The 12,795-nt window shown below is 53.8% G+C and overlaps 1 protein-coding gene across 1 annotated transcript in view; it reads left to right on the top strand.

Moving 5' to 3' along the window:
- Positions 1–851: 851 nt before the first annotated feature.
- Positions 852–12,795, top strand: part of LOC135036785 (high affinity cGMP-specific 3',5'-cyclic phosphodiesterase 9A-like) — a 67,859-nt gene continuing 55,915 nt past the window's right edge. Inside the window, exon 1 of the mRNA XM_063954480.1 lies at positions 852–951. Within this exon, the coding sequence (XP_063810550.1) occupies positions 931–951 (21 nt within the window). The 5' untranslated portion in view covers positions 852–930. The remainder of the gene's footprint in view (positions 952–12,795) is intronic.

Genomic DNA, 12,795 nt, shown 5'->3' with positions numbered 1-12,795 from the left:
TTGCTGTGACCCCAGTCTCCATCCTGTACCCGTCGCTGTGACCCCAGTCTCCATCCTGTACCCGTCGCTGTGACCCCAGTCTCCATCCTGTACCCGTCGCTGTGACCCCAGTCTCCATCCTGTACCCGTCGCTGTGACCCCAGTCTCTCTCCTGTACCCGTCGCTGTGACCCCAGTCTCCATCCTGTACCAGTCGCTGTGACCCCAGTCTCTCTCCTGTACCCGTCGCTGTGACCCCAGTCTCCATCCTGTACCCGTCGCTGTGACCCCAGTCTCTCTCCTGTACCCGTCGCTGTGACCCCAGTCTCTCTCCTGTACCCGTCGCTGTGACCCCAGTCTCCATCCTGTACCCGTCGCTGTGACCCCAGTCTCCATCCTGTACCCGTCGCTGTAACCCCAGTCTCCATACTGTACCCGTCGCTGTGACCCCAGTCTCCATCCTGTACCTGTCGCTGTGACCCCAGTCTCCATCCTGTACCCGTCGCTGTGACCCCAGTCTCCATCCTGTACCCGTCGCTGTGACCCCAGTCTCCATCCTGTACCCGTCGCTGTGACCCCAGTCTCCATCCTGTACCCGTCGCTGTGACCCCAGTCTCCATCCTGTACCCGTCGCTGTGACCCCAGTCTCCATCCTGTACCCGTCGCTGTGACCCCAGTCTCTCTCCTGTACCCGTCGCTGTGACCCCAGTCTCCATCCTGTACCCGTCGCTGTGACCCCAGTCTCCATCCTGTACCCGTCGCTGTGACCCCAGTCTCCATCCTGTACCCGTCGCTGTGACCCCAGTCTCCATCCTGTACCCGTCGCTGTGACCCCAGTCTCTCACCTCTAACATTCAGTTTTCGGCAGGTGAAGAAAGCCCTCATTAAGTTATGTGACATCTCTAATGAGGCTCGTCCTGCAGAGCAGGCAGAGGTCTGGGCGGATGCGTTGATGGAGGAATATTTCCAGCAGGTCAGTACAATAACTCAGTCTGTGCATACAAACATGAATGAAGCCAGAGTGTGTATAGTTTGTGATGTCAGAATAGGACGCTCTGCAGTTGTTACCCATGTTTCAGTGTTATGAACAGATAAACAAGAAACACACCCACAAGTGACCAACCTAACCTCACACCAGAGCCGCCAGGGTTGTCTGCCTCACACCAGAGCCGCCAGGGTTGTCTGCCTCACACCAGAGCCGCCAGGGTTGTCTTCCTCACACCAGAGCCGCCAGGGTTGTCTGCCTCACACCAGAGCCGCCAGGGTTGTCTTCCTCACACCAGAGCCGCCAGGGTTGTCTGCCTCACACCAGAGCCGCCAGGGTTGTCTTCCTCACACCAGAGCCGTTAGGGTGGTCTGCCTCACACCAGAGCCGCCAGGGTGGTCTGCCTGACACGAGAGCCCCCAGGGTTGTCTACCTCACACCAGAGCCGCCAGGGTTGTCTGCCTCACACCAGAGCCGCCAGGGTTGTCTTCCTCACACCAGAGCCGCCAGGGTTGTCTTCCTCACACCAGAGCCGCCAGGGTTGTCTTCCTCACACCAGAGCCGCCAGGGTGGTCTGCCTCACACCAGAGCCGCCAGGGTTGTCTTCCTCACACCAGAGCCGCCAGGGTGGTCTGCCTCACACCAGAGCCGCCAGGGTTGTCTTCCTCACACCAGAGCCGCCAGGGTGGTCTGCCTCACACCAGAGCCCCCAGGGTTGTCTACCTCACACCAGAGCCGCCAGGGTTGTCTTCCTCACACCAGAGCCGCCAGGGTGGTCTGCCTCACACCAGAGCCGCCAGGGTTGTCTTCCTCACACCAGAGCCGCCAGGGTGGTCTGCCTCACACCAGAGCCGCCAGGGTTGTCTACCTCACACCACAGCCGCCAGGGTGGTCTGCCTGACACGAGAGCCCCCAGGGTTGTCTACCTCACACCAGAGCCGCCAGGGTTGTCTGCCTGACACCAGAGCCGCCAGGGTGGCCTGCCTGACACGAGTGCCCCCAGGGTTGTCTGCCTGACACCAGAGCCGCCAGGGTGGTCTGCCTCACACCAGAGCCGCCAGGGTTGTCTGCCTGACACGAGAGCCCCCAGGGTGGTCTGCCTCACACCAGAGCCGCCAGGGTGGTCTGCCTCACACCAGAGCCGCCAGGGTGATCTGCCTCACACCAGAGCCGCCAGGGTGGTCTGCCTCACACCAGAGCCGCCAGGGTGGTCTGCCTCACACCAGAGCCGCCAGGGTGGTCTGCCTCACACCAAAGCCGCCAGGGTGGTCTGCCTCACACCAAAGCCGCCAGGGTGGTCTGCCTAACACGAGAGCCGCCAGGGTGGTCTGCCTCACACCAGAGCCGCCAGGGTTGTCTGCCTCACACCAGAGCCGCCAGGGTGGTCTGCCTCACACCAAAGCCGCCAGGGTTGACTGCCTAACACGAGAGCCGCCAGGGTGGTCTGCCTCACACCAGAGCCGCCAGGGTTGTCTGCCTCACACCAGAGCCGCCAGGGTTGTCTGCCTCACACCAGAGCCGCCAGGGTTGTCTGCCTCACACCAGAGCCGCCAGGGTTGTCTGCCTCACACCAGAGCCACCAGGGTTGTCTCCCTCACACCAAATCCGCAAGGGTTGTCTGCCTAACACGAGAGCCGCCAGGGTGGTCTGCCTCACACCAGAGCCGCCAGGGTTGTCTGCCTCACACCAGAGCCGCCAGGGTTGTCTGCCTCACACCAGAGCCGCCAGGGTTGTCTTCCTCACACCAGAGCCGCCAGGGTTGTCTGCCTCACACCAGAGCCGCCAGGGTTGTCTTCCTCACACCAGAGCCGCCAGGGTGGTCTGCCTCACACCAGAGCCGCCAGGGTTGTCTACCTCACACCACAGCCGCCAGGGTGGTCTGCCTGACACGAGAGCCCCCAGGGTTGTCTACCTCACACCAGAGCCGCCAGGGTTGTTGCCTGACTCCAGAGCCGCCAGGGTGGCCTGCCTGACACGAGTGCCCCCAGGGTTGTCTGCCTGACACCAGAGCCGCCAGGGTGGTCTGCCTCACACCAGAGCCCCCAGGGTGGTCTGCCTCACACCAGAGCCGCCAGGGTGGTCTGCCTCACACCAGTGCCGCCAGGGTGGTCTGCCTCACACCAGAGCCGCCAGGGTGGTCTGCCTCACACCAAAGCCGCCAGGGTTGTCTGCCTCACACCAGAGCTGCCAGGGTGGTCTGCCTCACACCAAAGCCGCCAGGGTTGTCTGCCTAACACGAGAGCCGCCAGGGTGGTCTGCCTCACACCAGAGCCGCCAGGGTTGTCTGCCTCACACCAGAGCCGCCAGGGTGGTCTGCCTCACACCAAAGCCGCCAGGGTTGTCTGCCTAACACGAGAGCCGCCAGGGTGGTCTGCCTCACACCAGAGCCGCCAGGGTTGTCTGCCTCACACCAAAGCCGCCAGGGTTGTCTGCCTAACACGAGAGCCGCCAGGGTGGTCTGCCTCACACCAGAGCCGCCAGGGTGGTCTGCCTCACACCAGAGCCGCCAGGGTGGTCTGCCTCACACCAGAGCCGCCAGGGTGGTCTGCCTCACACCAGAGCCGCCAGGGTGGTCTGCCTCACACCAGAGCTGCCAGGGTGGTCTGCCTCACACCAGAGCCGCCAGGGTGGTCTGCCTCACACCAGAGCCGCCAGGGTGGTCTGCCTCACACCAGAGCCGCCAGGGTTGTCTGCCTCACACCAGAGCCGCCAGGGTGGTCTGCCTCACACCAGAGCTGCCAGGGTTGTCTGCCTCACACCAGAGCCGCCAGGGTTGTCTGCCTGACACCAGAACCGCCAGGGTTGTCTGCCTGACACCAGAGCCGTCAGGGTTGTCTGCCTCACACCAAAGCCGCCAGGGTTGTCTGCCTAACATGAGAGCCGCCAGGGTGGTCTGCCTCACACCAGAGCCGCCAGGGTGGTCTGCCTCACACCAAAGCCGCCAGGGTTGTCTGCCTAACACGAGAGCCGCCAGGGTGGTCTGCCTCACACCAGAGCCGCCAGGGTGGTCTGCCTCACACCAGAGCCGCCAGGGTTGTCTGCCTCACACCAGAGCCGCCAGGGTTGTCTGCCTAACACCAGAGCTGCCAGGGTTGTCTGCCTCACACCAGAGCCGCCAGGGTTGGTCTGCCTCACACCAGAGCCGCCAGGGTTGTCTGCCTCACACCAGAGCCGCCAGGGTTGTCTGCCTAACACCAGAGCTGCCAGGGTTGTCTGCCTCACACCAGAGCCGCCAGGGTTGTCTGCCTAACACCAGAGCTGCCAGGGTTGTCTGCCTAACACCAGAGCTGCCAGGGTGGTCTGCCTCACACCAGAGCCGCCAGGGTTGTCCGCCTCACACCAGAGCCGCCAGGGTTGTCTGCCTCACACGAGAGCCACAAAGGGTTGTCTGCCTTTGGCATCTAAAACTGAAAAAAAAAGCATCAGGTGCACAAATAAACACAAGATAAGCTGGTGCCACAGCAGGCTAAAGACACACATACTCGCTACTCTGTGTCATGCCTGAGGGTTGAGTCTGACTTGGGTAGACATGAGATGCTGAAGCAGGAGCTGAAGGTGAGTGAATAGCCCGAAGGTGTGTATAACAATTAAAATAACTTTATTGTACAGGAAACTGGAACAGGAGAGTGAAGAGTCTGGAAAGATGGTGACTGGACTGGAAATAAATGTTGACTGGATTGGATCCACATTGTGTTTGGACTGGTACCAGATGGTGATAGGAACTCGAATAGTAACTGGAGCAGGACTGGAACCAGAATAGGAAATGGACTGGAACTGGAAGATGACTGGACTTGAACTGGTGAATGGCAGGACTGGAAACAGTGAGCAGGCCAGGAGCAAGTCTCTTAACAGAGCAGACTGGAACACAGTGGTGACTGGAGACTTGAATATACCAGGCTGGAACTGGATTTGGGTGAACTGGGTCCGTTCAGATACAGAATACCTGGGAGCTCAGCACAGAGCTGTAATTTCAGCAGAACCGACATTGTACTGGCCGTTTGAGCCAGACAGGAAGTGTAACTTATAGGACTGAGCGTAAGGTGATTGGATACTGTGGTCTGCTGGTCTAAGAGCAGCATGCGGATTGGCTGTGGAGAGTCAGCTGACTGAATCCAACATGGCTGTGCCCATTTCTGTGTTTTGGTGGAAACTCTGGTGTTCAGTCTCTGAGTCAGGATACTGAGTGGAAGTGGAGCTCTGTGGACAGACCAGTTGCTAAATACAGGATCCTGCAGATCAGAAACGGTTTTATTGGGCGAGTATACAGAAAAATATACAAGAAATTAACTTCCGGTAATCAAGTCCCAGAAACACAGAGCAAAGGATACATAGAATAAGAAAAAAACACCGATAACTCCATACATCCCAACATCATAGAAACTAAACTCAGGACTCCCATTCGCAACAAAACCACGTACACCTGAAAAAGGGGAGTGGCCTCAGCAAAAGGTTGTGTGGCTTCACAGAATAACAGGATCGCTAGCCATGTCTCACGTTTTCATCATTGGGAGGGAATGGGCAGCGTTCTGGGAGCTGCTGCCCACTCTCCGTCTGTTTACCATGAATAGACGCTGTGCGCATATGCGCAGCATCTATTCAACAAGTGACAGGGTCACCACCCTGGGACACTGTGGCCTGTGGGTTGGACAGCGGGACAGGACCCAGAAAATGGGACTGTCCCGTGAAAATCAGGACAGTTGGGAGGTATGGATAACTCACACAGGCAGCAAGTAACACAGACTGCAGCTTGTATGCTGAGGGACTTCTCAGGTAAGAATATTCCTGGAGCTGGTGAGCTGAGCCAAACCCAGCACGTAGGATAGACTGACCTGCAGGAGTAATGGCAGAGGTAAGTCACAGGACAAGAGGAATTCAGTCAGGATTGTGACACTCTGTAATGAAGTATTCGCCCCATAGCTGTAGTGTCAAAGCAATCCCAACAAGAGGAAGTATCTTCATATTCTCTGCTAACGCTGCTGCACCATTTACTGGAAAATACACCCAATGCTGGAAAGACCATTGTGAGGGCAGCACGGATGGTGTAGTGGTTAGCATTACTGCCTCACAGCACTGAGGTCATGGGGTCAGTTCCCACCATGGCCCTGTGTGGAATATATATACTCTCCCCGTACTAGCGTGGATTTCCTCCCACAATCCAAAATATACTGGTAGGTTAACTGGCTCCTGGAAATAATTATTTCTAGCGTGTAAATGTGCTTGTGGCAGACTTCTTGTGCCAAGTGGCTCTTATCTGTGGTAACATTCTATGTTTTTATGTCCTTTTATATGTCTGTTTCTCTGGTCCCGAAACCTCCCAATGCTGCAGACAGCGTCCCTGAAACTCCCCAATGCTGCAGCCAGCATCCCCAAAACTTCCCAATGCTGCAGCCAGCGTCCCAAACCTCCCAATCCTGCAGCCAGCATCCCCAAAACCTCCCAATGCTGCAGCCAGCATCCCCAAACTTCCCAATGCTGCAGCCAGCATCCCCAAACCTCCCAATCCTGCAGCCAGCATCCCCAAACCTCCCAATACTGCAGCCAGCATCCCCAAACCTCCCAATCCTGCAGCCAGCATCCCCAAACCTCCCAATCCTGCAGCCAGCATCCCAAACCTCCCCAATACTGCAGCCAGCATCCCCAAACCCTCCCAATGCTGCAGCCAGCATCCCCAAACCTCCCAATACTGCAGCCAGCATCCCCAAACCTCCCAATACTGCAGCCAGCATCCCCAAAACTTCCCAATACTGCAGCCAGCATCCCCAAAACTTCCAATACTGCAGCCAGCATCCCCAAACCTCCCAATACTGCAGCCAGCATCTCCAAACCTCCCAATACTGCAGCCAGCTTCCCAAACCCTCCCAATACTGCAGCCAGCATCCCCAACCCTCCCAATACTGCAGCCAGCATCCCCAAAACCTCCCAATACTGCAACCAGCATCCCCAAACCTCCCAATGCTACAGCCAGCATCCCCAAAACTTCCCAATGCTGCAGCCAGCATCTCCAAACCTCCCAATACTGCAGCCAGCTTCCCCAAACCCTCCCAATACTGCAGCCAGCATCCCCAACCCTCCCAATACTGCAGCCAGCATCCCCAAAACCTCCCAATACTGCAGCCAGCATCCCCAAACCTCCCAATGCTACTGCCAGCATCCCCAAAACTTCCCAATGCTGCAGCCAGCATCCCAAACCTCCCAATGCTGCAGCCAGCATCCCCAAACCTCCCAATGCTGCAGCCAGCATCCCCAAACCTCCCAATACTGCAGCCAGCATCCCCAAACCTCCCAATACTGCAGCCAGCATCCCCGAACCCTCCCAATGCTGCAGCCAGCATCCCCAAACCTCCCAATACTGCAGCCAGCATCCCCAAACCTCCCAATACTGCAGCCAGCATCCCCGAACCCTCCCAATGCTGCAGCCAGCATCCCCAAACCTCCCAATCCTGCAGCCAGCATCCCCAAACCTCCCAATACTGCAGCCAGCATCCCCAAACCTCCCAATACTGCAGCCAGCATCCCCAAACCTCCCAATACTGCAGCCAGCATCCCCAAACCTCCCACTGCTGCAGCCAGCATCCCCAAACCTCCCAATACTGCAGCCAGCATCCCCGAGCCTCCCAATACTGCAGCCAGCATCCCCAAACCTCCCAATACTGCAGCCAGCATCCCCGAGCCTCCAATACTGCAGCCAGCATCCCCAAACCTCCCAATGCTGCAGCCAGCATCCCTAAAACCTCCCAATACTGCAGCCAGCATCCCCAAACCTCCCAATGCTGCAGCCAGCATCCCCAAACCCTCCCAATACTGCAGCCAGCATCCCCAAACCTCCCAATACTGCAGCCAGCATCCCCAAACCTTCTCAATGCTGCAGCCAGGCATCCCCAAACCTCCCAATACTGCAGCCAGCATCCCCAAACCTCCCAATGCTGCAGCAGCATCCCCAAACCCTCCCAATACTGCAGCCAGCATCCCCAAACCTCCCAATTCTGCAGCCAGCATCTCCAAACCCTACCAATGCTGCAGCCAGCATCCCCAAACCTCCCAATACTGCAGCCAGCATCCCCGAGCCTCCCAATACTGCAGCCAGCATCCCCAAACCTCCCAATACTGCAGCCAGCATCCCCGAGCCTCCCAATACTGCAGCCAGCATCCCCAAACCTCCCAATGCTGCAGCCAGCATCCCTAAAACCTCCCAATACTGCAGCCAGCATCCCCAAACCTCCCAATGCTGCAGCCAGCATCCCCAAACCTCCCAATACTGCAGCCAGCATCCCCAAACCTCCCAATACTGCAGCCAGCATCCCCAAACCTCCCAATACTGCAGCCAGCATCCCCAAAACTCCCCAATACTGCAGCCAGCATCCCTAAAACTTCCCAATACTGCAGCCAGCATCCCCAAACCTCCCAATGCTGCAGCCAGCATCCCCAAACCTCCCAATACTGCAGCCAGCATCCCCAAAATTCCCCAATACTGCAGCCAGCATCCCTAAAACTCCCAATACTGCAGCCAGCATCCCCAAACCTCCCAATACTGCAGCCAGCATCCCCAAACCTCCCAATACTGCAGCCAGCATCCCCAAAACCTCCCAATGCTGCAGCCAGCATCCCCAAACCTCCCAATACTGCAGCCAGCATCCCCAAACCTCCCAATGCTGCAGCCAGCATCCCCAAACCTCCCAATACTGCAGCCAGCATCCCCAAACCCTCCCAATGCTGCAGCCAGCATCCCCAAACCTCCCAATACTGCAGCCAGCATCCCCAAACCTCCCAATACTGCAGCCAGCATCCCCAAACCTCCCAATGCTGCAGCCAGCATCCCTAAAACCTCCCAATACTGCAGCCAGCATCCCGAACCCTCCCAATCCTGCAGCCAGCATCCCAAAACTTCCCAATACTGCAGCCAGCATCCATAAAACTTCCCAATCCTGCAGCCAGCATCCCCAAACCTCCCAATCCTGCAGCCAGCATCCCAAAACTTCCCAATGCTGCAGCTGCAGCCAGCATCCCCAAAACTTCCCAATACTGCAGCCAGCATCCCCAAACCTCCCAATACTGCAGCCAGCATCCCCAAACCTCCCAATGCTGCAGCCAGCATCCCCAAACCTCCCAATGCTGCAGCCAGCATACCCAAAACTTCCCAATACTGCAGCCAGCATCCCCAAACCCTCCCAATGCTGCAGCCAGCATCCCCAAAACTTCCCAATACTGCAGCCAGCATCCCCAAACCTCCCAATACTGCAGCCAGCATCCCCAAACCTCCCAATACTGCAGCCAGCATCCCCAAACCTCCCAATATTGCAGCCAGCATCTCCAAACCTCCCAATACTGCAGCCAGCATCCCCAAACCTCCCAATACTGCAGCCAGCATCCCCAAACCTCCCAATACTGCAGCCAGCATCCCCAAACCCTCCCAATGCTGCAGCCAGCATCCCCAAAACTTCCCAATACTGCAGCCAGCATCCCCAAACCTCCCAATACTGCAGCCAGCATCCCCAAACCTCCCAATACTGCAGCCAGCATCCCCAAACCTCCCAATACTGCAGCCAGCATCCATGAATATGTATAGATCACAATTAGCAATGCCCTCAGTTGTGCCCCTTCCTCCATTACATTAATACAGTGACGTGGACTCCACACCTCACCCGCCTGTGGTAAAAGATCCAACTCATGCCGGGATGGATGTGGGAAAAGACCAAAATAGGGATGACTGATGCGTCGTATGTATGACTGATGCAGAGTATGTATGACTGATGCGTCGTATGTATGACTGATGCAGAGTATGTATGACTGATGCGTCGTATGTATGACTGATGCAGAGTATGTATGACTGATGCAGAGTATGTATGACTGATGCAGAGTATGTATGACTGATGCGTCGTATGTATGACTGATGCGTCGTATGTATGACTGATGCAGAGTATGTATGACTGATGCGTCGTATGTATGACTGATGCGTCGTATGTATGACTGATGCAGAGTATGTATGACTGATGCAGAGTATGTATGACTGATGCAGAGTATGTATGACTGATGCGTCGTATGTATGACTGATGCAGAGTATGTATGACTGATGCAGAGTATGTATGACTGATGCAGAGTATGTATGACTGATGCGTCGTATGTATGACTGATGCGTCGTATGTATGACTGATGCAGAGTATGTATGACTGATGCAGAGTATGTATGACTGATGCAGAGTATGTATGACTGATGCGTCGTATGTATGACTGATGCGTCGTATGTATGACTGATGCGTCGTATGTATGACTGATGCAGAGTATGTATGACTGATGCGTCGTATGTATGACTGATGCAGAGTATGTATGACTGATGCAGAGTATGTATGACTGATGCGTCGTATGTATGACTGATGCGTCGTATGTATGACTGATGCGTCGTATGTATGACTGATGCGTCGTATGTATGACTGATGCAGAGTATGTATGACTGATGCAGAGTATGTATGACTGATGCAGAGTATGTATGACTGATGCAGAGTATGTATGACTGATGCAGAGTATGTATGACTGATGCAGAGTATGTATGACTGATGCGTCGTATGTATGACTGATGCAGAGTATGTATGACTGATGCGTCGTATGTATGACTGATGCAGAGTATGTATGACTGATGCGTCGTATGTATGACTGATGCGTCGTATGTATGACTGATGCGTCGTATGTATGACTGATGCGTCGTATGTATGACTGATGCAGAGTATGTATGACTGATGCGTCGTATGTATGACTGATGCAGAGTATGTATGACTGATGCAGAGTATGTATGACTGATGCAGAGTATGTATGACTGATGCAGAGTATGTATGACTGATGCAGAGTATGTATGACTGATGCAGAGTATGTATGACTGATGCAGAGTATGTATGACTGATGCGTCGTATGTATGACTGATGCGTCGTATGTATGACTGATGCGTCGTATGTATGACTGATGCAGAGTATGTATGACTGATGCAGAGTATGTATGACTGATGCAGAGTATGTATGACTGATGCAGAGTATGTATGACTGATGCAGAGTATGTATGACTGATGCAGAGTATGTATGACTGATGCAGAGTATGTATGACTGATGCAGAGTATGTATGACTGATGCGTCGTATGTATGACTGATGCGTCGTATGTATGACTGATGCGTCGTATGTATGACTGATGCGTCGTATGTATGACTGATGCGTCGTATGTATGACTGATGCAGAGTATGTATGACTGATGCAGAGTATGTATGACTGATGCAGAGTATGTATGACTGATGCAGAGTATGTATGACTGATGCAGAGTATGTATGACTGATGCGTCGTATGTATGACTGATGCGTCGTATGTATGACTGATGCGTCGTATGTATGACTGATGCGTCGTATGTATGACTGATGCGTCGTATGTATGACTGATGCGTCGTATGTATGACTGATGCGTCGTATGTATGACTGATGCGTCGTATGTATGACTGATGCGTCGTATGTATGACTGATGCAGAGTATGTATGACTGATGCAGAGTATGTATGACTGATGCAGAGTATGTATGACTGATGCAGAGTATGTATGACTGATGCGTCGTATGTATGACTGATGCGTCGTATGTATGACTGATGCGTCGTATGTATGACTGATGCGTCGTATGTATGACTGATGCAGAGTATGTATGACTGATGCGTCGTATGTATGACTGATGCGTCGTATGTATGACTGATGCAGAGTATGTATGACTGATGCAGAGTATGTATGACTGATGCAGAGTATGTATGACTGATGCAGAGTATGTATGACTGATGCAGAGTATGTATGACTGATGCGTCGTATGTATGACTGATGCAGAGTATGTATGACTGATGCAGAGTATGTATGACTGATGCAGAGTATGTATGACTGATGCAGAGTATGTATGACTGATGCAGAGTATGTATGACTGATGCGTCGTATGTATGACTGATGCAGAGTATGTATGACTGATGCGTCGTATGTATGACTGATGCAGAGTATGTATGACTGATGCGTCGTATGTATGACTGATGCGTCGTATGTATGACTGATGCAGAGTATGTATGACTGATGCAGAGTATGTATGACTGATGCAGAGTATGTATGACTGATGCAGAGTATGTATGACTGATGCAGAGTATGTATGACTGATGCAGAGTATGTATGACTGATGCAGAGTATATATGACTGATGCGTCGTATGTATGACTGATGCAGAGTATGTATGACTGATGCAGAGTATGTATGACTGATGCGTCGTATGTATGACTGATGCAGAGTATGTATGACTGATGCAGAGTATGTATGACTGATGCAGAGTATGTATGACTGATGCAGAGTATGTATGACTGATGCAGAGTATGTATGACTGATGCGTCGTATGTATGACTGATGCGTCGTATGTATGACTGATGCGTCGTATGTATGACTGATGCAGAGTATGTATGACTGATGCAGAGTATGTATGACTGATGCAGAGTATGTATGACTGATGCAGAGTATGTATGACTGATGCGTCGTATGTATGACTGATGCGTCGTATGTATGACTGATGCGTCGTATGTATGACTGATGCGTCGTATGTATGACTGATGCGTCGTATGTATGACTGATGCGTCGTATGTATGACTGATGCAGAGTATGTATGACTGATGCGTCGTATGTATGACTGATGCGTCGTATGTATGACTGATGCAGAGTATGTATGACTGATGCAGAGTATGTATGACTGATGCAGAGTATGTATGACTGATGCAGAGTATGTATGACTGATGCAGAGTATGTATGACTGATGCAGAGTATGTATGACTGATGCGTCGTATGTATGACTGATGCA

Source organism: Pseudophryne corroboree, unplaced genomic scaffold (assembly GCF_028390025.1).
Source record: "Pseudophryne corroboree isolate aPseCor3 unplaced genomic scaffold, aPseCor3.hap2 scaffold_656, whole genome shotgun sequence".
NCBI classification, from domain to species: Eukaryota; Metazoa; Chordata; class Amphibia; order Anura; family Myobatrachidae; genus Pseudophryne; species Pseudophryne corroboree.
This window is presented reverse-complemented; position numbering and strand designations above follow the sequence as displayed.